General features: G+C 38.3%; 1 protein-coding gene across 2 annotated transcripts in view; it reads right to left on the minus strand.

The window, feature by feature from the left end:
- Window positions 1–3,167: 3,167 nt before the first annotated feature.
- The window catches only part of LOC134620415 (CD276 antigen homolog), a 37,659-nt gene continuing 15,424 nt past the window's right edge, over window positions 3,168–25,402 (minus strand). Inside the window, exons 2-5 of one of the 2 annotated variants that reach the window (XM_063466581.1) lie at window positions 16,221–16,377; window positions 15,040–15,074; window positions 9,731–10,048; window positions 3,168–7,018 (exon numbers count right to left, since the gene is read on the minus strand). In XM_063466581.1, coding sequence (XP_063322651.1) covers window positions 6,882–7,018; window positions 9,731–10,048; window positions 15,040–15,074; window positions 16,221–16,264 — 534 coding nt within the window. In that variant the 5' untranslated portion in view covers window positions 16,265–16,377 and the 3' untranslated portion in view covers window positions 3,168–6,881. Of the gene's footprint in view, window positions 7,019–9,730; window positions 10,049–15,039; window positions 15,075–15,858; window positions 15,986–16,220; window positions 16,378–25,402 lie in introns of those variants that run through there. The other variant, XM_063466582.1, reaches the window with a different exon arrangement.

The raw sequence follows: 25,402 nt of genomic DNA on the forward strand, positions 1-25,402 counted from the left end.
GAGGGAGGGACTCCCTCCTCTCTGTCCTCACACTGATCCATGCTGCTGAATTCACATCCACATCAGCTCACACACACTTTCTACCTTCACCTGCAGAGGAAACAAAGTAAGCAGAGCTCGAACCATTGACCCACTTCCTCCTTAGCACATCAGGATCCACATCAGGATTTTTTTTTTCAGTTTTATGACACTCTGAATAAAATTTAGTTGGAAACATGGAAGCAACTTATTATAATGTCACACTATTAAGCATTAGTAAGATATTAGCACGCGCTTAATTCCTCATTTATACATATTAGACCTCAATATGTCATTTATAAATATATAATTTACAGCTATCACTGCTAGTAATAATCATAACCATATTAAGAATAACATCATTTTGAAGTTCGTGGACGACACTGCAGTGATCGATCGCATCACTGGAGGAGACGAGGCGACTTACAGGAGAGAGATGGCCGGTCTGGTGTCATGGTGTGAGGACAGCAACCTCACCCTCAACACTGACAAGACAAAGAAGATGATAGTGGACATGAGGAAGAAGAGGAGACCTCACCAGCTGCTGTTTATCCAGGAGCATGAAGTGGAGAGGGTGAGCAGCTTCAAGTACCTGAGCGTCTATATCACCGAGGACCTCACCTGGACACTGAACACCACACAGCTGGTCAAGAGGGCTCAGCAGCAGTGGCTGTATGTCCTGAGGAGGCTGAGGAAATTTGGTATGTCGGCCAAGATCCTCAACAGCTTCTACAGCTGCACTGTGGAGAGCACACTGACCAGCTGCATCACTGCATGGTACGGCAGCACTACTGCTATGGACCAAACGCCTGCAGAGAGTGATAACAACCGCGGAGAAGATCACCAGGACACCGCTGCCCTCTCTGCAGAGCATCTACCATTGTCGAGTCCAGAGGAGAGCTGCCTCCATCCCCAAAGACCCCACACACCCCCAACACGGACTGTTCACACTTCTGCCCTCGGGGCAGAGGTTCCTACGTGTGAAATCCAGAACATCCAGACTCAACAACTCCTTCTTCCCCACTGCCATCAGACTCTTGAACAGCTGACCCATTTTTGACGGTAATAATAATTTATTTTGCACATCAGGTCATCTTACATATTAAGCCAGCATATTAAGCTACAGCTCTTTTGCACACATCTCTGTCTCAAATCTCCTTATTTTGTCTCCCTTTCTGTCTTCATTTATTTGTTTGCACTTTTTGTATTTACATGTTCTGTTTCTATTGTATATATTAATCGGCATCTGTAGGTGGACAGCAAAGAAAGAATGTCATTGCACAGAGAAATGCCTTTTCTCTTGTGACACATGGCAATAAACACTTTGAATTTCTTGAATAATATATCTGTTTTACATTATTACTATTATTATATGACATCAATATAAAGTGTTACTGAAAACATGAATGTGAGCTCTCAGATGAGCAGTGAGACCCACACACTGACACAGCAGAAAACTGCAGTAAACGCAAAGATGATTTCTCAGAGTTACTTCAAGAACACAGTAATGAAACTAAACTAATAGAGTGAACAATAGTTTATAACATGACTAAAATTAAAGCTAAACAGTAAGAAAGCTAAATTCTAAAGTCTGAAATACTGAACGGTTCCAGATGTTTTACCTTTACTTGGAGAAATGACTCTGTGTTGCTGTGAAAAACAGAAGCGACATTTACAATAAAAACCGAGAAGAAAGGCTTTAATGATGAGGACGTGAAATCCTTTAAAAAGTGATGCTTCCTGTTTGCATTCCCTCTCACCAAAAGGGAAGTCCACCAGCATATAACTAACATCTGTACTGAATACAGCTGCTGGATTCAGGACAGATGTACAGATTATGATCATTATATTAATTAATGAATAGTAGTATTATAGGTACAGATTACAGATGCTCAGGGGTCCTGTGACCAAAAGAGGTTCTCTAAATTTACTGACAATAATGTAGCTTTGTAAGAATGTGAATATGTGTGTCCAGGTCCTTTTTTTATTTTTAGCTGAGTGCCGCAGGAGGGTGGAGCAGAGTAGAAATGAATGCTGGGTTTGATTTCCAACCTGTGTCTTCATAAATGAAAAAGTCCCCTCATGGTTTGTGTTGAAGGAGTGTGTTACAATACGCTGAAAAGAATGTTTGGACTTTTTGCTGAAGCTACCAAAAAGGAAGGAAGAAAATGCGATATTTGTCCTGAATCATCATGTATTAGTAGGCTTATATTTTAAAAATCTGCAGAAATACGAAATAACCAAAGATACATCATATATTCATTATTGAATGAACCATCCGTTTTCTGCCTCATAATCCAAGAGAAATGCTCAGACTTCCCTCTTCCAGCCACCTTTCTCAGCTATTCTCTGTACACAAAGACGTTCCCAAGTCTGGCCCAGGCTCTACTCTTTAGACACCATAAGTAAAAGATGCAGTGGGAACAAAAACAAAGCCTGCCTTTGTTGCACTTATCAGGGCTGGAACATTCAAGGTCCATCATTAGAGCCAATCCTCCAAATACCAAGAATCAAACACAGTCATCGACCTGCAAAAAAAAGAACCACCACCACCACATTCATCGAGTGTCTCACTCTTTATTTTATAAACCAAGGCCAAAATCACAGCCTGAAGCTATCTTTAAAAAAAAATGTTTTGCTTCATGTTAATTATTTTTAAACAAAGCCTTTTGTTGTCCACACTTTTCCTCTGCCACTTATCTATATCACCATGTTACACCCCGACATGATGCAGATAGTTTCAGAGAAACAAAAAAGACAAAACAGTAAAAAAAAGTTTGTTTCTTTTGTAGATCAATTTGGGTTTAAACTGGACTTTATTATTCAATCATTCCATTAACTGAATGAATCAGTTAATGAATCAGCTGTTTCACAAACCAATCATAAACACTAACAGGAAATATCTCATAAAGCCACATTTTTAAAATTTTTTCAATTTAATTATCTGAACTTGGCTTCAGTGGGACTGACATCTGATTATTAACTCTTTATTTAATAAAACACAAAAAAATCTCATGGTAAGTGTAAAATATAAATTACTGCATAAACATTTCTCATTGATAATTAAACAGCTCCATTGTCACAGTGGATTCAGTGGCTCCTCCTTGTGGCAGGAAACTGTTACTGCAGAACAAAAACACTGAGAAACGTTTCGTTTTATTGTGAGGTTTTTATTGAGCTTGAGCAATGAACCTGCAAACGTCAGATGTAACAAACACACCAGAACTGCTGCTGAAGTCTGAAGTCATCAACTCCTTCTTTAACATCACAAACAAAACAAAAGTTTGAATCCAGTTTTCAGAACAAAAAACAAACAATTAAATAAACTGCATTAAAAACAACCAGAAACAGGGAAGAAAAGAAGGGAGAAAAAAAAAACGCTACCAGTTTTTCCTAAATTTCCCACAATGCCTCTGGGTTGCTTTCCACACTTCAGACCATAGTCTGCTACAATGAAAAAGACCAGGGTCACGTGACTGCTGTGATTACCTTCAGACATCACAGGTACCCCGAACAGAGACCCTCACCATTCAGACTGCAACAGCGCAGCGATACACAAACACACGGCATCTCAGAGCTGATCAATTAACTGATTTGTTGACTGACAGACAGTTTATGTGCGGTCGCAGCTTCTTTTATGGTTTCTACAAGAGAAACACTGTAGCGCCACCTGTGGTCACACCAGAGCAAGCAGTAGTTACACTGAAATGATCCTGGTCACATGACCACGATGTTTTTGGTTGATTAAGTTGGTACAAGGGAAAAGATCCTGGACTTTGGTTCAGTCTGTCCTTACTTAAAACTGTCTGATAAACAGGCTTAAACCTGAGCTGAAGCAAAGAAACTAAAAACACTGGATGTTTCCAAGGCTGTGAAACCCTGACAAATACCTCCATGACACAACAACTAAGCCAAGGAACAAAACAAATTATGAAAACAAAACACTGAACACAACTGATTGGTCTTCATCAGATGACTGACAGGCAGAATTATTCATATTAAAACTTAACACTGAAACTAATCTGAAAATGACATAAAGCCAACAAGTTGGCTGAACGTTGTAGTGCCTAGAGTCTTTGTGTAATTAAACAGAGACAGTTAACTCCACATGTTGATGAAGAAGACTCTAAACCACTGATCTGTTATCATCTGTTATCACTGAAAAGAGAAAAAAAATGAAACAAAAAACTGATACAAACAAAAGAGGATCCTCGTTCAGTCCCTGACCCTAACATTTTGTTAAGATCTCTACTATGACACTGTAACAATTAAACCAGATAATAAATAAACCTAAAATGTTGACAGATAAAATCTGAGGTATGAAAGTTGGGAGTAAATCTTTGACTATGGAAGCAAAAAAACGTTGATGCATTGGCTTGTGCAAGAAAATTCAAACTATGGTTTGAGGACTGAATCCTGAAAATCAAGCGAGTAGTATCGTTTGCAGAGCTGAACTGTTGCTCAGTCAACTAATCGGTTAATCAGCTCTTTGTGCGACCTGGGAAGACTCACACACATCTGCATTGCAGCTTTTTTGATCTCTCGTCACTTCATAAACATAAAATATGCCGGTAAACAAGATGAAGCTTAAAGGGAGCTTCGGGATGTTTTGACCCATCTGCATCCGAAAAAAAAAATATATAAATATATAAAACACAGCAGATTTTTAATAACAGTAATATATTATATAGTAAATGATAGAAGACGCAGACAATAAATCTGATATTTTACTGACTATTTTCAGTACTGATTGTAATAAAGTCATGCTTTTGTTGGATTGTGTTGGATGTTTTGCTGTTTTTAGTAAACAGATTATTTTTGACAGTTTTGGGGGGTTGGGGGGTCAACTGGAACATTTCTTTTGAATATTTTGTTGTCAAAAACATAAATAAACTTCACTTTTACATTTTTTTTAATAATAATAAATAACAGCCTAGTTCTAAGTGCTTATTTTTCCTTCAACACTAATTTCTTCAAATAAAAACAGAGCAAAAAAAAAAAAAGCATAATGCACAATGACCTCCTTTAAAAGCTGCTAATCTTATGCAGAGATCCATGCCATCACATTTAGTAAGTCTTAAATTTGCTGGAGCACCTATATTGTTAATAAATGATAATAACAATAATAACGATTATTAATACTGCTACTACTAATAATAATCATAGCTGTGACAGCTCCATGTGGTGGCCGATTGTTCTCACTTGTTTCACATATCTGATATACTTTAAAGATTCATTTGATGTTGAATGTCTTTGGATCAAACTTTTTAAGAGCTGATGTTTATTTACGTCAGTGATACAAAGACACACATGCAAGGAGAATCACTGAAATGAACACAACCTTAAAAAAAAAAAAAAACCTTCACAATCCCGGTCTGTGGCAAACATCAGTCTCTATATGGCGTCACTGTGAAACATCCAGGTAGATTAAAGCCTGTTAAACCTGCCTGACAGTGTGACTTCCTGTTTTATTCATAGATGATAGAGAGCACTTTCCTCCTGGCGATCGACAAAGAACATGAACAATGTAAATCAGATTTATAAAGGTGTTTTCTGTGGGAGAATTCAAATCTGATCAATATGACTAATCACAGAAATATTTTAGTACAATTATAACGAAACACGCACTGAAACTTTAGACGTTAAAGGTCCGGCAGCAATCTCGGGAAGTCGAACAACTTTATTTTTCTGTTTATGACAGTAATCTGGGTCGTATCGATGTTGTTCGGATACTTTTCTTCTTCTTCTGCTGCTGTAATGTCCTTTTTTTGGTCTCGGGCATCAAAAGAGCTTCATTAGGGGTAAATAATGACTGGTTTTAAAACCTCGTCAGCTCTCCATAGAACTTCTTTTTAATTTATTTAAATTGTGGCGCTCAAAGGTCAAATGCACTGCAACATAAGAAAACATTAACAAATGGAACAAGTAAACAAAACAGAAAGGAAGTTGAAGAAAACACTACGGAAACAGAAAAAAAACCTTTTTGTGAGGTTTTGTTTTGTTTTTTTTCTTTTATTGTACTTTTGGAATACTTTTCTACTTGCAGTCGTTTGACCTTTCAGGGCCACCATCAGTTTTGAAATCATTGAATTTGGAGGCTGACCTGACTCAGCGGATGGATATCAGCCAGGAGACTGGTTCATCAGTTTTTCAGCCATTAACCAATGTTGGCCAGTATGGATACTTACAGATTTTGGAGGTTGTTTCTTTGTTTTCTAGTAACACAGCATGAAGTTAGCACTGAAAAGCAATGAAAACACCGTCTGACTCCAATCAGATCTAAACAGGACTACACCGATATCTCTGGTGTCATGACACAGCTAAGCTAAACGACTATCTTTATGACTGTCAACATACATGGAATAACATGACAGCCTGTCTTTTGGAGACTGTTTATAAATTGGTCAATTTAACGTTGATGTCATGAACATTTGTGCAGTGAGTTCATTCATGTTTGCTCTGGAGGGCTGAAAACAGGTGGAGGTGGATGCAGTGGGCAAGTCGGTGCGTAACAGTCGCAGGTGGTTTCGAGCTGAGGTTTAGTTTTTACATTTTTCTGTCACCTGATTGGAGGATGAGTTACATCAGCACACTGAACAGACTAATAAGAAATGCCTCAGGAGAGGCATTTTTCAGTCGTCTCAGCTGAAGGAGGAAACGTTAAGACGATAGATGTATATAATGACGATAGATGTATGGATGTAAATAATTCAAAGCAGCTCCATCATACATTTACCAGGTTTAGAGCAAATATGGAAAAGAAGGGTTTTACTTTATCCGACAGTGTGAAATGTTATTTTTAAGGTATAATCTAGTTTTTGATTAAAGCTAAACCCAACTTTAACTCAAGTCTGTGCCTACTTTCAAGAGAAGAAAAGCACAAACAGAGCAGGACAGAGGAGAGTCAGGTGGTGGAGGGAGGAGGTTACCGCTGCACCCCGAGGCAAAGCAGTCACAGGAGGCAAAGGACGTGGAGTTGTTATTTTAACGGCGGGCTTCTCTGCAACACAAAACAGATAAACATCAGTTTAATCAGAGCTGAACGTGTAAAAAACACTTTTTTCTTTTTAACGGAGGAAGCCTGAGCCAGTGCAGCTCATCTGGACATTAACATGAAGTCTAGGTTTGGATTGTGGCTAAAAAACTGAAACGTTGCTGCTGTTGGCCTAAAAATAAAGATGCTTTCTGTTACTTTTTTATTTTAAAACGCAACTTCTTAAGTGTAGCACTTGTAAGTTTGCTGGGAAGCAGCGCAATCTTTGCTTTATGTTGTCAAAACAGCCAAAAGTTAAATCTGCATGAGGCGCACCATAGTGGTTCAGTAAATTAGCTGTTCATTTTAGTCAGTGTTTGAGCTCTAGAAGGTCTGTTTCTAGGGCTGGGCCATATTATACCGTTCACGGTAATACCGGTACAATGCTAGGCAACGATAAGAAAATGAAATATCGCGATAGAATATGGGTAAAACGCGCATGCGCAGTGCCGACATAGCAAGGCGGTAACGGAGAATGAGAATGGGGAAAGCAGATTGTTGAGTGAAACGGATGAACCAGAATTAGTTTGTAAAAATGGTGCAACTTAACTGGTTTGGTGTTTGTCCGTCAGATACACAACAAAGCACATTTTTTTGTAGAACATGCAAGCGGGCCATCGTTATGGCCGTATTTCTCGGACTAAGGTGCTCGTAAATCTGGGAGTAATCTGAGTCCTAAACTCTGTCCTTTAAGGTCCCGAAGTCAAACAAACATCACTGAGAGTTAAAAACTGTCTAAATTCTTCCATCTTTAATAAAACGATCAGCGCTGCTGCTTCACCGGGTGTAACTATGATGCTTAACATCCAGGCATCCATGAAAACAGAATTCATTACATTTGACGGAGTTAGAAGTTAGCTCGCTAGTTTCGCTAGTTACCTAAGCATGATATAGCATGTTCTGACTGAGAGATTTCTGGAAAAAATCTAACGTACAGCTCTGCTATCACTTCCAACATAAATGAAGACAGGAAGCTACGCAGCACTGACGTTTGTAGGGTTACTGAAGTTGGGCTAGCTGGTATTTAATGATGTGCTACGTGATCGCTAGCGACACAGCTATGTTAGCATAACATAAACCGTGAAGCTGGAGGTTGAACGCTAACACTTTTCCACTCGATAAAAGTTAACGTGAAGGTTCCTGATGGTTAGAGACAAATGCAATCGCATGGCAGGATGCTGTAAACAGACCAAACTTCAGTCAGGAGAACAACTGAGATAATCCATCCACAATACGAGGTTAGTCATTAATATACTGCAACAACATGAGAATAGAGCAGCTGTGATAGAATACAGCATTAACGAATCAATGGTACAGAAGTGGAGGAAGCAAGAAGAATGAGTTGAGTAAAGTTTGATTTATCTGACTGCTTTGTTTCGCTTAATGTGCCTTATAATCCCGTGCACCTTATGGTCCGAAAAATACATATTTGACTTTTTTATTTGGCACACTGCAGTTTAATGTAGCAAAGCACCTCTTTTTAACTTCAGTGGATATTATACATGGTTATGCTCAGGATATGTCAGCCCATTTCTACTGGAAATGCCTTTTGGTTAAACTTTCAGCAAGGAATTTGCATTTGCACTGTTAAATTTTTATATAGCTTTAATGCACATAAAAAAAAAACAGCCGCTTGTTTAAGTGAAAATAAATGGATGGGGTTTTTTTGCGCTAGTAAAGTTGTGGAGTTGTATTTTGTCTCGCAGAAATTATATCGTCAGTTATATCGTTATCGCAAATTTTCAAATATGTATCGTGATATATATTTTTGGCCATATCGCCCTGCTCTATCTGTTTCCACTTCTATCCTCTCTGTTTTAACACTATTGCAGCTTTGTAGGTGATGTAATGGTAAATGGCCTGTATTTGTATAGCGCTTTACTTAGTCCCTATGGACCCCGAAGCACTCTACACTACATTCAGTCATCCACCCATTCACACACACATTCACACACTGGTGATCACAAGCGACATGTATGCTGTATGCTGCTTCTAAAAACACACCTGACAGTGGAATACTGAAATATTGTGGGTGGATCAGAAACAAACAAAAAAAAGAAAAAAAAAGCTAATAAAATAATTTTCTTCCTCTTGTAGTGCTGCTTCGGATTTTAGATTCAGATTTAAGTTCTTGTTTTCACTTTTTTTAATATGAAAAGTGAACAATATTTAAAAGGCAAACACGGCACTTAAACTCTTTAAAGATTCAAATGTGTTCACAGGTGTTGGTGCAGTCCAGCAGGTGGCAGTGTTGCAGCACAGAGCCACTGATGGGGCTGCTTAATTGTCTGATAACCACCGTTCACCTGCAGGAGACGGAGGATTTTTTTAAAAAGCCTCTTAAATTGGGGAAAATCTGAATGGAGTCTGGTGCTGTTTGAGCTCAAGTTTCACCTGATATTGACCTGCTGCACGAACCACAAGCAGTTGAAATGGAGAATGGATTCATAAAGACGATTTTTGTTCAGCAGTCAGCTCTTTGTGAGCTCGAGGCTTCATCGGCACTTACTGGAAACAGTTTCTGCACTGAATTAGATCTAAAGAGGAAATGTGTCCTGATTTCTATTCACTAATCACAGCAGCGTGATAATTTTCAGTGCTTTTCAAAGACCTCTGAGCTCCTGCTGCTGCACAAACACTGAGATGTTACTAATAAAGTGCTCGTGCTGCTGAACTGACCTGTGAGTTTCAGAGTCATCTTGGTCTGATGCTCCACTTTGGGGATGTCACACTCATACGGGCCGGCGTCGTCTGCCCTCAGGCCCTTTATGAGGATGGAGAGGTTTCCAGTCTCGTATTGGTCTTTGAAGCTGAACACGCGATCTTTGAACTTTGGACTTTGGACTATTTTATCCTCTTTACCGTTGACAATGTCCAACACAACATTGTCATTCTTGTCCCTCCAGAAGGCGTTGACCTGCTTGGACAGCTTTCCAGAGTAGACGCAGGGGAGCAGGACCTCACCCCCGATGAAGCCGGTCACAGGCTGGCTGCTGGCTGCAAGACGATAAGACAGGTGAGTTACAGGTTACCTGTGCACAGCTTCACCACAGCTCTGTGCTTTAGCTTGCTGTTTAAGCAACAGACTAAAAAAACTTAATGTTCCAGTTTTTCTCTGGATAAACTTCCGTCCTCTGAACCAAATCCTCAGAAACCAATTTATGGAATCAGTCTGTTTGGAAAAACCTTAAACACATAAAACACTCACTGGATGTTCTCCTGCTCAGTAAACCCTCACGAATGTCTTTAAATGTGCAGAGGACTGTAAATTTTTACTGTCATTAAAATCTGCCACACGATGATGGGAATACTCGATAATTGCTGCTGCACTGTGTAATTCATGCTCAGTGCTGTGAGTGAGTGACCTGCAAACATCATGTGACTTTGAGCACAGGCAAAATCTCCTCACAGGAGAGGAAGAACATGAGCAGTACTTTAGCATTAATTAATCTGATTCCGCTGTAAATGTCTATCTGAGTAGGGCTGTGCGATATGACCAAAATCTCATATCCCGATATAAAACATCTATCGTCCCAATAACGATATAAATCACAAAAATTTAACATTTTCTGTAAATTCTGTGAATCTCGCTTAGCTGAAGTGTTTCCAGCTGGGCGTCGTGTACCTGGAGTCGAGTGTTTTAATCGATGCATGAAACTATACATTTTTAGACATAAGTTGTAACGGCTGCCGTTTTCTTTGTGAGTATTTATTACACAGCGTGCTGCGGGGAAAAGCTTGTTCTAACGTTTGAGTCTAAGGTTTATTTTTTAGCACCTGGCGGCTCTTTTTTGCTTCTCATCCGTAAACACTCTGCAAACTCTTTCACGTGATTCAGTTTATTTTGAAAAGTCTCAACAAGATCTTGAGCTTTACTGTGAAAGGTTTATGTGGAAAATAAACAAGCGGACACGCAATGGTTTTACCGTCGTTGTTGCTAACGACAACGCATAAAACAGGCGTTTGTCCGTCTGTAGTGTGGTTATATTAAATATAAGAGAAAGAGAGAACTTTAAGAAATTAATATAGCCACTACTCCGTAAAGAGTTTATTTTGCGACACCACGAAACAATCGACAGCGTAACATGAAACGATAGACGTTTTTATATCGTCATCCGATATATATCGTTATATCAAACAGCCCTAATCCTGAGACTCTGAGGGGCCATAAACTGAAGCCAAGAACAGTTTTCCTCTTTTCCAAACTGTAATCCAAGTCCTTCATCAGCCGAATACTTCACTAAATGGCACTGACCTACATGAATACAGAGCTCTGCATAAAGGTGAGTCAGGTCTTAGAAATAGTTCATCTTTAAATATCTGCAAATACCAGAGATCAGAATCATGAATGTGAAGGCAGGCTATTACAATAAACTAAACCTGAGGCGGATCAGATCAAACAGAACTTTTTTCTCTTTGTAATCAAAGACAAATGTATAAAATAATAAAAGTGAATAAAAAAAATAAAATTAAAGTTTGGGACTTCAACACTTAACCTGCCAAATGTTAAAGTGGATTTAAACTGTGGTGACTTCAGTGTGTGGAATTCAAAACGAGGGTGTTCACACAGTTAACTTAATAGAAACAAAGATAAGCTGCCAGAAGATCTGTCTGTGTGGAGCTGATTTGTACAGAATCTCAATCTCAATTCTCAATCATCCAGGAAAGTAAATCTCCAAAAAGTTGATTCTGTTCATCTGGTGGCCGAACAGTGGTGATTAAGGTCATGAGAATTTGCATAATTAAGATTAAGGAACTGACCTCCCAGCCCATTGTTCCTTCAGTGGGCTGGTTTCAGTCATTATGCAAATGTACTGTTTATAAGATTTGGGGAAACCTGCAGTCAGCTGAGACTGAAGAAGTCACCTGGATGAGTGACGAAACGTTTCTCCCACAAAACGCTACGTCCAGATGAACAGAATCAACTTTTGGAGAACTCTCACAGATTACATTTTCTCTGTGCTCATCGCTGACATCTTCCACACTTTGCTGAGAATGAAAAAAGTGACAGCGTGGCACTCATCAGCTGATATGCTTTCAGCATATTTCTTTTCCCACATAGTCCACTCTGAGATTGCCAGGAATATTCTGGATGAAGTGCAAGCATGCCCCCCCCCCCCCCCCCCCGATTCAGTTTCTCATTGTCAAGCTAAAAAGACTTTCTGGCAGCCAAGCTTATTTCTTACACGCTGACACACTAGTTGTATAATTCTTTGAACCATTAGAACTAAAAACAAATACATGATAAAAATAATTGATGTGAGTCCAGCATCCCCAGTTGGTTCACAGATCAGTGAATCAGTAAGTGTAACAGAGATCTGTGGAAAATTTGGGAGTGTTTTTATTTTATTTTTTTTACCCTGTTTTTTTATTGCTTTTGTTTTTCTGTGTTTTTGCCGTGATTTTTCTCATTTTTTATGTATTTGTACTGATTTTTGTCCTCTGTTCTTTCCCGTGATTTCACTTTTCTTTACTGTAGTTTTATGGATTTTATCTTTGTTTTTGTTTGTTCTTTGTTTGTTTATTTGGAGGGGCGCCATTCTTTCATGTATTCAGCACAGGCCTGGAGCTGGTGATAAACAAGGGGGAAAACCACACACTCACAGCTTATTTTATGATACTTTTACAGCTGAAACTAGAAAATAATTCCAGGCAACCTGCTTACATTATAAAGGGTTAATTCATTTATAATAAATCCAGTCATAAAGACGGTAACAGGATCCTGATTTTCTGCACAGTCTTTAGGGATTTTTCCATAGTACCTACTGGGACAGGCCCAACGTGGCACGACTCTTTTTTCCATTACAATCGAGTACAACCTAACCACCGTTGCTATAACAACCATCGGGTTGTTATAGCAACATAGGCAAGTGTCTTGTGGCGACATTTGTATGCAACATGGACGCCGAGGTGATGGTATACCTGATTCAGGTGAAGGAGACGCTCTCATGACTTATTGAGTGATGCCACTGATTAGCCAATCGATGGTATGGAGTCTGTTGGACGGTCTCAGACCATTTGGAACCCTAATAAAACCATGTCGTTAGTGACTCTCCGGCCACCCTGCAGCCTCTTTGTTGTGTGCATCACTGTATGAAGAAGTGATTGTGTATCCACAGTACCAACAGACTCCCTGCTCATCTCTGCTCTTTGCTCACATGCAAACATACACTCACTAAACTGGATCTAAATCCTCTTCTGTCCACAAAGGGAACAACAATTGCCAAGCTCAGAAATTTTCTACTCTTTCGCATCTTCCACTTTCCTGTCTGTCTCATGCTGCCGTACATGCAGGTACCACAATGAGACGAGCCGTTTACATTCAGAAAATGACTACACTGGTCAGTAGGAACTGCCAACTCACTCAAACTGCTCTCTAATGACTGCACAGTTTTAATTTTGGTTTATTTTGGAGGGCCACACGGACTTTCCATGGCATGCTTCTCATGTTTGTTCAGCTCACCTGATGCAACGCAACAAGAACATGAACAGCAGGAAACCAGAAAGAGGAAGAAGATTCACACTTGATTAGAAACTGAAACTGCAATACTTAACCACATAGAGCTGTCTTCTGCATTGCGTCTTTTTTTTGGTGGAAAGATTTAATCACACTGTGTTTAAATATCTTAAATTACTCTGACACACAAGGAGTACCAACACTGAACCAAAGAAAAATTGCACTGAGGTGAGCGAACACGCCGAGAGTCAAAGTGAGAAAAAATATGGAAACCCAAAAAAACCAAGACAATAATAATAAGCTACACAACATGTGACTTCAGGAGAGATTCTCCAATTTGAGACGGATCCGTTAATAAATGTCTTGACTACTGGCTAGTTAAAATATGAAATAAATATATAAATTAATAATAATTCAAGTGTTGAAGTCCTATATTTGAAAATAAAAACTTCAAAAGCAACTAGTGACAATTTCTGAATAGTATAGAGCTATATTTCACGGAAATGTAATATTAAACTAACTTTTTCATTTTTGAGACTGACTTTGAAAGCAGGGACATCGCTCAGGAGTAGTCTGAGCTTAAGCTGACTGATAAACTTAATTCAGGCTAGGTTTAAATATACAAAGAGGCATTAAAACTGCCACAGAGTAGCATTTTCATGTGTCACAATTCTTGCAGCATTCACTCTGGCTGTCAGCGTGCTGACCGTCTGACCCCTGCTTGCCTGTAGCCGTCGTTGCATTAGAGTTAGAATCTTGACTACTGATCACGCCGTTATGTATTGGCCTCAGAAGACTTCTCACATGAAATGAGCAAGTAATCCACTTATGAAAATATGCCCATGTTTAAACTAACCCCAGACTCTTTTTCTATTTTCTACTGATGTTTTTGCTTTTGTGGTATCATTTGTCATATTTGTTCGATCCAGCGTGAAAGCTGAATGAAAAAAGCGTTTACCAATTTTTGTGACTAAAAACTTTATGTTAAAAAAATATATATATATGCAATTATAGTTCTTCTGAACCATTTAACCATTTTTAAGAAGTACACACAGCCTATGTATGTAAAACTGCACTGTGGTGGGGATGACAAGAGGTTTCAGACTGCTTGATATGAAACTGAGTTTTATTTTATTAATTTAACATTTCAATGGATTTTAATTAATTCACTTTATGTTCAGAAGGGCCGGTAAAAACGTCAGGGTTTTATTTTTAATACTGTTTGAGACGTTAATATTAAACATGCAGTCAGACTTTCATGTGTGTTTGTGAGGGAGGGCTGAAAGTGAGTGGATCTGCCTTTTTAAAAAAATGCATACCTGAAGAAATATCTGATGTATGAAGCTCTTGTGTACTGTTTGTTTGTATATGTGCCTTTCTTGCTGCTGTTACACCCAAATTTCCCCTTGTGGGACAGTTAAAGGATTATTCTATTATATTCTATTCTAAGCTCAAATTTCACAGAAGTCATGACATATACACATATATCCAAACTTTAGACTGTAAAAAGATTTTTTTATGCTAGACTCACCCACGCTCAGATTCCACAGCAGGAACACCGTCAGGCTGTGGAGACAAAGAAAGACACCCAGGTTTCAGTGTAACTCCTGTGACACAGCTGATGATACTGAAATCCAACAAATCCAGGAATCTCAACGAGCAGGTTCAGCGAAGCTCAAGTGCAGAAACAGCAGTACAAAGTATTTAAACGAAAATTCAACTCATAATGACGCATTACAAGTAAAAACATAAAATGAAATAGCATTGTAATTATGTAAAATCTGACATCCTTCCAAAGTAAAACTTAAACTAGATTAAAAGTAAAAGTCAAAAGAGTGGACTCGTCTTTTCATTCTCAAAGAAAAACGGCCAAAAACGTGAATGTTAAACTTTCGTAAATGTATTTTCCTGGTGTTAAGTTTTTTTGTTTTGTTTTTTATTAAGAAAGGGAATTTTAAGCGTAAATGAGAGAAGACTGAAGTATTGTCTGGATTTTTTTTACAGTTTTTTAAAAATCATTATCCGTGATCCAGGGTTTCACCATGTGTTATTTATCTATAAATGTTTTCTCGACGTGTTTTTAGCTTAAAGACGATGGAGTGAAATGAGTTAGCGGAGAAGCAGCAGGAGTTAAAGCGGCTCCCTGTGAGCTGGTTATGTGAGGAGAAGCTCGTTTATCTGCAGTTAATTCAGAGAAATTCTGTTTGTCTTGTTTGACTTCTTTAAAGTTGGCCAGTTACAGGAAGTAGCTGAAGCTAAAAGAAAACGGCTAACACTGAACTACGTAGTTAGCCTCGGTGACCAATCACACTCATTTTATGGCCCAGTCGTTGTCGGTTTCATTACTGACCTCATTAAACTGTTCATGCCGTTTCTTTATACCTCCCAGATGCCCAAAATAAATTTTATATTTACTTATTACTTCTAGTTTTCCAGCTAGCTAGACACTCCTGGCTTACGTATCCCAGTAAACGGAAGCCGAGAGGCAGTCATTTCCGCTTAAAAAAAGCTCAATATAATAATAATGCACATACTATGAGAAATATTTTTTAAATATATCTCGGCTGTGTTTGCGTGTGTTTATAATATCATTTCAACCCCCAAAATTTAAAAATCCACGTTTTTTAAGCCGTCTACGTCAAATTTCTGCTAAATTGTTGCGATTTGTGCTCCGAAACTCGAGAATAAGCAGATTTTCCAGCTGTAACGCACCTGTCACATATTCTGCAACTGCCTGACATCAGTGAAAACACCATGCGCACAGGCTGGACATCCTCGTGCTGTCTTCCTCTCCTCTTGCGCCTCCTCCAGCACTGGTGTTGCGGAGACTTCTGCAGCCGTGTCCATGTGTGGGTGGTCCTCACTGAGCCTGTGTGAAGGGTGAAAAAACAGAAAAAGACTTCAGTAATTACACTGAAACAGTCAAACTGTTTAAATAAAGTTTGTTTGAAAAGTCACGGAATGTGCATGGAGACAGAATTTACTGCAACACCTCCTCCCGTTTAATCCTGCAGGTAGTTTCCTGCTGCTCACAATAAATAATCACAGTAAAAACGAAAAACAAAAATACTGTTGTAATGCAAGAATAGCTTCAATGTTTCTTTTTTTTGTCTCCACATATTTATTTACTGCATATATATATAGTCCAAAAAGTTTTAGACTCCTTTTTCATCTTAGAGATAATTTAGAAATAACCTATCAAAATAAAAATAATGAACTCCTGAGGCGTAACATCCCGACGATTTGTCATGTCCCGCGGCCTTCCCGAGGAACGACCTTCCGCGTTCTTATGCTAGGAGCCGGGTTATGGATGAAATCCAGTAGAATGACGGTCCCGCGGTAATACACGTTGAGCACAGTGAGTTCCTGAATTTAAACTTGTTTTTATGGTTTGAAAAAAACGTCTAACAGAAATTTTAAAATATCTTTTTTTAAGACTCCCGAAGAGGGAAAGAGAAATTCCTACAAACTGTATTAAGGTATTGGATGTGGTCATAGAAATGTAATAGCTTTTTGTTCAACGCCGCTGTCTACTGTGCACATATCATTTCAGCCTGTGTTAGTGTGCTGCTTCTGCTGCCACAACAGTATCTCAGTGGAGATGGACGGTGGCCTGAGGAACTTTTAATAACTTTTATTTATACCGTATTGTATTTTTCTTTTCAGCAGAGTTTCAGCTCGTTTGGAAGCTGGTTAAGGAGGAACTATGTTGGAGCTGTATAATTTGGGGAAGTAAAGTTTGTCATTTTATCTGTAGTTTCTGTGGCTGTGCTTTGCTTTCAGGTCACTAATTATTGCAACAGTGATTTTTATTTGTACTTTATCTGAGCCCTGAGAAAAGAGAGGTCACCTCAGTTCATATAAATGTCAGCATTGCTGAGCAGCAGGGTTTTGTGGACCTTGGCTCTAGAGATCGAGAACTGTCTGTTTGTTTAGTTCAAAATCCTCATGCTTCTTTAGATGATGTTCTTGTTTATATGACCTGCGTAGAACAAAAGACTCAGAGCACCTTTTAATGATGTTATGAGTTTAGACTGAGCGCAGTCGTTATCAGTTCTACTTCAGATCTTTTCTTAATCCCGTTGCGTTTTTCCACTGCAGGCGTCGGCGTGATGCACGACTCGTGAAGAAAGGCCTTTTCATTCATTCAAAGGCCTTTTCCTAGACCAGTCACGTGACTGGTCTAGGAAAAGGCAATGAGTCAGAGGATAAATGACGTGACGTTTTCCCCTTTTGATGTTTCTGTTTGAATTTTCTTTTCCACAACCAACATCATCATTTTGTTTGCATTGCAGAAATGAAGTTTATGAATATGATGCAAGAGAAAAAAAATCTCCACCTCAGTTATTTCTAAACCCTCATTCATGACATCGATTACACCAGTATGTTTTATATTCAGCTATATTTTTAATTAGTTTAAAATCTAATGATATAAATCAATAATATATAAAATATACAAATTTTTTTATCTATGATGCTTTATTGTTTACAATTTTCATAAAACATTATAAAGTATTATTATGATTATGATTACTATGAATTTAATTGGTAAAATCTTCAAAGTTTCAATATAAAAAAAAATCTAAATATTTCTAAAGCATTAATTTTTTAACATCCTTTTTTGTTTAAAAATTAAATTTCCTTTTTGCAACATTTTACTCATAGAATAAACATTAAAAATCATTTTATCTGAACTGAGTCTCTGTTTTTTTGTGATTAAACCAGAACCACATGATCCCAACATAATGTTAATGATAATATCTGCACCATATAATATCAACCTGCTGGTGTTCCAGTTTAACTGGTTTTGGTGGTAACTGTTTATGTTTGTTTATATTGTCCGTGTATCCGTGCCAATGTGTCAGAGGTTGTGATAACACCTTTCCAGAAATAACAGTAAACAAAAGTTGCTATGTCCAGTTCATGCAAATCTATATTTGTGTTAAGACCGTATATATTCTCCAAAAGTTGATTCTGTTCATCTGGATGTAGCGGTCATGAGAATTTGCATAATTATGATTAAGGAACTGACCTCCCAGCCCATCGTTCCTTCAGTGGGCTGGTTTCAGTCATTATGCAAATGTACTGTTTATAAGATTTGGGGAAACCTGCAGTCAGCTGAAACTGAAGAAGTCACTTGGATTACGAAACGTTTTCCCCCACAAAACGCTACGTCCAGATGAACAGAATCAACTTTTGGAGATTTACTTTCCTGGATGATTGAGAATGCATCAAGACCGTATATATTATTATTCCTCTGACTCCACTCGTACCACAAACCAACATTTTCCTCTTTGACACCACTGAACGACCATATAGATACACTTCTGCACACATCCTGTTTGCACAGCTAGTTGTTTAACACCACGCCCATATTAGCTGTGGCATCGCTTTGTAGGAAGCAGACAAATGCACCTTCAGATTTTCTGCAGAATAACTTAACCTGAGATCAAATTCTGATCTGTTTCAAGATCACAATAAAGTTTAAAGCACCTGGAATTTGAGCAGCGTGTTGGATTTACTGTTAGTGAAATCCAAACAGGTCAAACAATCATTAAGGAAACACGTTGGCTTTTAAAGCGCTCTGTAGTTGTTCAATGAAAGCAATATGTGGGAAATAGGTATGGGAGGTTTCTGGAAGTCAGTATTTCAAAATGGCCACCTTTATTCTTTAATAATAAATGTATTAGCTGAAGGTTCAGGTGCCTCCCTCGGGTTCCATTTCACTGCATATACAATAAATGTTTCCATATTTCCTGTACATGCATTGCGACTGTCAGTTTCACTTGCTGCCAAGTTAGGTGTACGCTTGGTGGGAACTCGTTCTGCAGGATCTGCATCAGAGAACCATCCACTACGTGTTATTAATTTAATTTATTTTTGCCCCTCCTGTATGTAAAAGGGTTGGGCCAGCCTTTTGTTTAGAAATGCCCGTTTCTGATGCCAAATGCTTCCAACTATGGCAGGCCAAAAAAAAAAAAAAAAACTATCTACAGCTGACAATCACGGGGAAAAACCTGACACACCTTCGGCCTTCAGCCTATTGTTGAAGAATAAAGGTGGCCATACCAAATATTGACTTTCAAGCTTTTTAGAATTATACAAACTCTGTTTTTGCCTTAAATACTGGATTTCTGTGCATTTTTGCACAAGCTACAAAGAAAGTAAAAGAGCTTGAGACTTTTAAACAGTAATATAGGGCAATCGGGGAAGTGGGAACAGCTAGGTAAAAGACACAGGTACAGACAACGTGTGAAACTCAAAGCAAAACACTGGAGACAATCAAGTCAGAAAAAAATCCCACAAGCAATGAACAAAACAAAAAGGAAGACCATCATAAAGACACAGGCTAAAATAATAATCTGTATTCTGCTGAAACTCTTCAGTAGAACCAAAGACTGAAGAATGTAACAAAGCACCGAATTCACAGCAACATCAAAGGAAATAACAGGAATACCCCGACACCACTGTGGTAGCAATCTTTCTGGCTGTTACGCCTGAAACAGCTGTGAAGACATGTGTGAACATGTAACCTGTTGATCGGGTTTTTACAGTCATCTGCTTTATAACTGTCATGTCTTTCACAAAGCTGAACAGTTTGTACTGATGAGGATGTGTGTGGACGGCTGGCTGAAGAAGGAGTCATCCACAGTTTTAGATCTGAACACTTAGCAGTTGTGTCGATCTAAAGTATGAATGCAACACTGTTGTTTGACGTAAGTGAAGCGTGAGTGGTTTGATTTTTATCTTAGCAAGTCAAAAGTTTTTTCTCTCTCCATGTCAACATGTCAGGTGATCATGTCACATTACAGACTGGGAAAAATGCCCATTTGGGCGAGTTGTTAAACCACTGCTGTCTTTGAGCCAAAAAGAAAACTACAGCTCGGAGAATGTGTTTGAAATTAAAGGCTCACTGGCTTTTATTGTTGGTCTTAGAGATTTCATTATTTCCTATTTTTATTCCACTCGTGTGTATAATTTTAATCATTTCATTATGTTTACTCTGGGGTAATCTAACACTTTGAGCTAGAATGAAGAGTGTTGTAGGAAGGCTTTGGTTTAAATGGACCAAACATGATTTTTCTTCTATCATTTTTCATTGGTGATTAGCACTGTTGGCTTTCTGTGTGGAGTTTGCATGTTCTCCCGTTTGTGTGGGTTCTCTCCGAGTACTCCGGCTTCCTCCCAAAGTCCAAAAACATGCAGTTAGTGGGGTTAGGTCAACTGGTGATTCTAAATTTCCCTAAAGGTCCATAAACCTGGCCCTGTAAGAGATGTGTGTTTCTAAGTATAACATCTCGAGCATTTAAGTGGATCACATTTCATTTAAGCAAATAAACAAGAGGCTGGGTCAGAAAAGTGAAACAACATGTGGGTGTGTGTGTGTTTGCACAGCTGTCTGGTTCAATGGCCCACTCTCTTGTGTTGTTGCTCCTGTTGTGTTGAGCTAATTGGATTAGTGTTTAAATTAAAGGATTTTTTTCCTCGGTCTGACTGGAATCTGTCCCAAACCCCTCCATCAGATGTTAACACACACTGACTGTGTGTGCAATATAAATTTAAAAAAAAAATCAGAAAAAAGCAAAGTCCGTTAAAGCACTCAAGAATGTAATATTTAAAAATGTCAATGCGATGGAGAGCAGAAACAGAACTTTGTACAAAGATTTATGTGGGATGTTGGGGGAAATCTTTTTCTAAGGTCACAAATGACGTGTTACTGTAAAGGATGAAAAGGATGATGCAAGCATGAGCTGAGCATGACAACATGGTTTTTCCTCCCTTTGGTTGCTAAAATGTCTAAAGTTTCTCAGGAGAGTTTTTGCTGAGGTCAGCTGGAGATGAGAGATGAAGCAGATTTACCACACTATGTCCATCTTTTATACAGTATGTGCTACAAAATCTCCCACATGGGAAAGATATATATAAATCTTATAAAGTTTGTATGTGTCTTGTGTGAAACTTGTATGAAAAGCATACAAGAGTGAAAACAGATATAAGATCCCTAGAAAAATTATATAAATGAAACTTGTATGTTTTGGTTACTTACTAAAACAATATATGAAAGTGGCCAGTTTCATGAGTAAATCATATAAGCCTTATATGATTCACTATGTGAAGTAGGCCACATCTCATGCAAGTCTTTTATAAGTTTTTTCTATTTCTTTTCCATATGGGTTACAAGGTGCAGACGGACAGTTGAAAATGATGCTGCTGGGTGAAAGGAAGAGAGGAAGACCTCAGAGAAGCTTCATGGATGTGGTGAAGGAGGACATGCTGTCATGGTCCGTGGGAGTACCTGGAGGGGGTTTCCTTCTGTGGCTGCTGAGTCATCCCTTTGGGGCGGGGACTTCAGTGCTTCAACTGAGCCTCAGCTGCGAGCAATCAGCGGGAGACCTACTTCAGCTGACTCAACCGGCTCCTCCTCGCCAGTTTGTTCTACTCTTCTCGGTGGTAAATGACGTTTCCCTTCATGGTTTTCCTTGTGTGATTTATCTCTTGGAGTAATTTCAACCCTGGTTTCACCTTACTGGGACAGTCCCTGTCTCCCAGCCTGCTCGCCCGCCTGCCCTCTAACCCCCACGTTTCAACTTGAGACCCTCCAGACGCTTTCCACGGACCTCTCTCCCCTCCCCTCAGTGATACTAACCCAGACTGGCACAGTAAGGCGAACTATTCTCCAGTTTCTAGTTATCAAGCTCCAGTTTTCTCTTCCGATTATAACTACCTCTTCCTCTGTTACAGAATATTCCCTCGGCTCTCTGACCTCTTCCTCGTTCCTGCAACTAGCCTTATTGGGCCCCCCTCGTCACTTTAGGTCACTTTTCCAAATAAATATCACTGTAAGCATTCCTCGCCCGTGTTTGTCTGCATTTTTGGGTCCACTTTCCTGGGCGAACCTGTTGGTTCATGACACACGCAGCTGTGACAGAAGAGGGTGCTAGGTGTAGGCTGTGATGGAGACCCCCGTGGTGACCGCCAATGAGAGCAGCCGAAACAAGACAAAGAACCGTGTGTGAATTACAACTTCACTTTTATATAAAGAAAGAAAGGGGGGAAACCAAATTCTGTAAAACACTTACATTTTTTTATGGAAGGTAACAAACTTTTCTGTAATTGGCATATTTTTGTACTATTAATGGACATTTCCATTAATAGTAAAAGCGTAAACTATTTAAATGATCATTTATGGGCATTTCCTGTCACTGTAACTCATTAGAAATACTTCTTGATATCCATAAGCATGTATTTCTATAAAATTACAACTTAATACACATTCAGGCCAAAATATTGTTAAATTTAAAATTCTCAATTAAATTCTTCTTAGTACACAACAACAATTGTACATTGTGACTTCAAAGTGTTTCTTCAAACAGATCATTCAGTCCATCAAAGTTTTTAATCACTGACAGACTGACCTTTGAGACTAAGAAAACAGATCTGTTTGGTTTATGTGGAAACACTTACTTACTTTAGTGCTTCACTACTAAACAGTCTGGCAGCTGTAATGGTAAAGACGTGGAGTAGTTCAAAAGCAAATGAGAGCACATCTCAATAAATAATACATAATTAGGGGTCACTCAGTTTGGGTAGCTCTATCTATAACAGCCTTCTCAATGCATAGCAGTCCATTAAAGAGCACATACAGCAAGTCGAATCAAGTCAAGTTGAGTTTTATTGTCAACCCAATAAAATACACTCAAGTATACAGTGGGACTAGATATCGTCCTCCTGGATTGAAGGTGCAAAGTGTAAAAATACAAATATAAATTCAAATATACATATATACAAATATACAGAAATAAGATAAGCTAAGAATAAGTGCAGTAGTATTATATTTGAATAGAATAAGAATAAATAAATACAATAGTACAAAAAGTCGAATAGTGCAATACAGAATAGTGCAAGTCTTGGAAGTGAGACGAGACAGGTCCTTAAAAATAGTCAGTGGTCAGTGTCAGCTTCTCTGAGTTTATATCACCACTATTCATCAGCAACACATTTTAAAGCTCAGTTTTTAAAACCTTGTGATGTAACTACAGCCCAGCAGCTCACGGTTTGCCAAACATCAAATATTTAATCAGGTTAGAAGCTAATCACTCTGAGGCTAACAAAGATTGAATGAGTACATGAAGCTGAGAATCAGGAATTTTGCAGACCATGCAGCAGTATATTAAAGACTAACCTCGTGTTGTGGATGATTGTCTCAGGTGTTCCCATGACTGGACTTTGGTCTGTTTTATGCATGTTTTTCCTGCCATGCGATCACATTTCTCTCTGCCCATCAGGGACTCTCATGTTAACTTTTATTGAGTGGGGAAAAGTTAGCGCTTATCCTCTGTAATAATGTGTTTACATTATTAGTTTTTTGCCTTCATTTATACCTGAAGTGATAGCAGAGCCGTATATGATTCTTATTTCGAAACTAGCGAGCTAACTCCCTGCTAACTTCTAACTCCATGAAACTTTATAAATCCTGTTTTCATGGATGTTATTGTTGTTAAACCTGTTATTGTTGGTATACACTGATCCTTTTATTAAAGATGACAGATTTTAGAGAGTTTTTACTCTCAGGCGCAGTGTTTGTTTGACTTTGGGAACACAAGAGGAGTTTGTATCAGCTAGCATTATAAGACGTAATAGGCAGATAATCATCTATAAACTCAATTTTAGAGTTTATCTTTAATATCAGATCAAGTGTGGCCTGTGTGTTGCAGTAGCAAGAAAACACATTAAAAGTATGAGGTAGTGAATACCTCAGAGAGGTGCTTAACAGACATTTGATGTGTGTACAGCATGGACGAATTTCCCTACAGGACTGATTCACAGATTCAAACCTAAACATAACAACATCAATTATTTATACCTCTCATTACGTCTGAGCACTCCTGCAGCACTGTATGAATGAGAAGACCTATAAAATGTTACTTACATAACATGACATTTATTTAAAACAGGTCATGTCCTGCAGATAATTCAATAATAACATGACTTGTTCACTTTCTCACGATTTGGCTTCCTGTCTGCATTTAAACTGTAGCCACAGTTTTTTTTTATTTTTTATTTTTTTTAAATTTGTTCATTTCAGGCACAACAAATACATATATTGAACATAAAGTGCACAAAAACAAAAAAACAAACAAACAAAATGTACCTGAAAAGGAGTGGGATGAAGAAAACTTATTAAATCCCACCCCTATGTTCATTCATCAACAAAAAACAATAAGCTTCCCGCAGCTACGCCCATCGTTGCAAACCAAACAAACAAAACCAAGCAAAACAAATAGAACCTTCATAACTGAATACAGAATATATTAATTATAAATTGCGTTACCACAGGTAACAGGCAATAATAATTACAAGTAACAAACACACATACATATACATACATACATATATATCTACACACACATGTACATATATATACATACATACACACACTTTTTTTCCCTTGGAATCCATACCAACAATGGTAAGAGAACAGACATTTCAGAGTACACTAAAACCATCATTGATTATACTGTGACCAGACCGACTGTTTGTAGAGGAATTTAAATCTATGAATATTTTTGCATTGTTTCAGTTGTAAACTCAGACTGTTCCAGATTTTCACACCACATACAGACACACAAAAACCTTTACGGGTTGTTCGAGTTCTGGGTAATTTGAATTCTCCGTAGCCTCTCACATTATAAGCCCTTTCTCGAATTTCAAATATAGTTTGTAAATTTGCAGGTAGAAGTTTATTAAAGGCTTTGTATAAGATTATGGATGTATTGTAATTAACCAGATCCTGGAATTTAAGTAACTTTGCCTGAAGAAAGAGTTTGTGAGTATGATCTAGATAACCAGCCTTGTGAATAATACGCAGTGCTCGTTTCTGTACTGTGACTAAT

This window comes from Pelmatolapia mariae, linkage group LG23 (assembly GCF_036321145.2).
Source record: "Pelmatolapia mariae isolate MD_Pm_ZW linkage group LG23, Pm_UMD_F_2, whole genome shotgun sequence".
Lineage (NCBI taxonomy): Eukaryota > Metazoa > Chordata > Actinopteri > Cichliformes > Cichlidae > Pelmatolapia > Pelmatolapia mariae.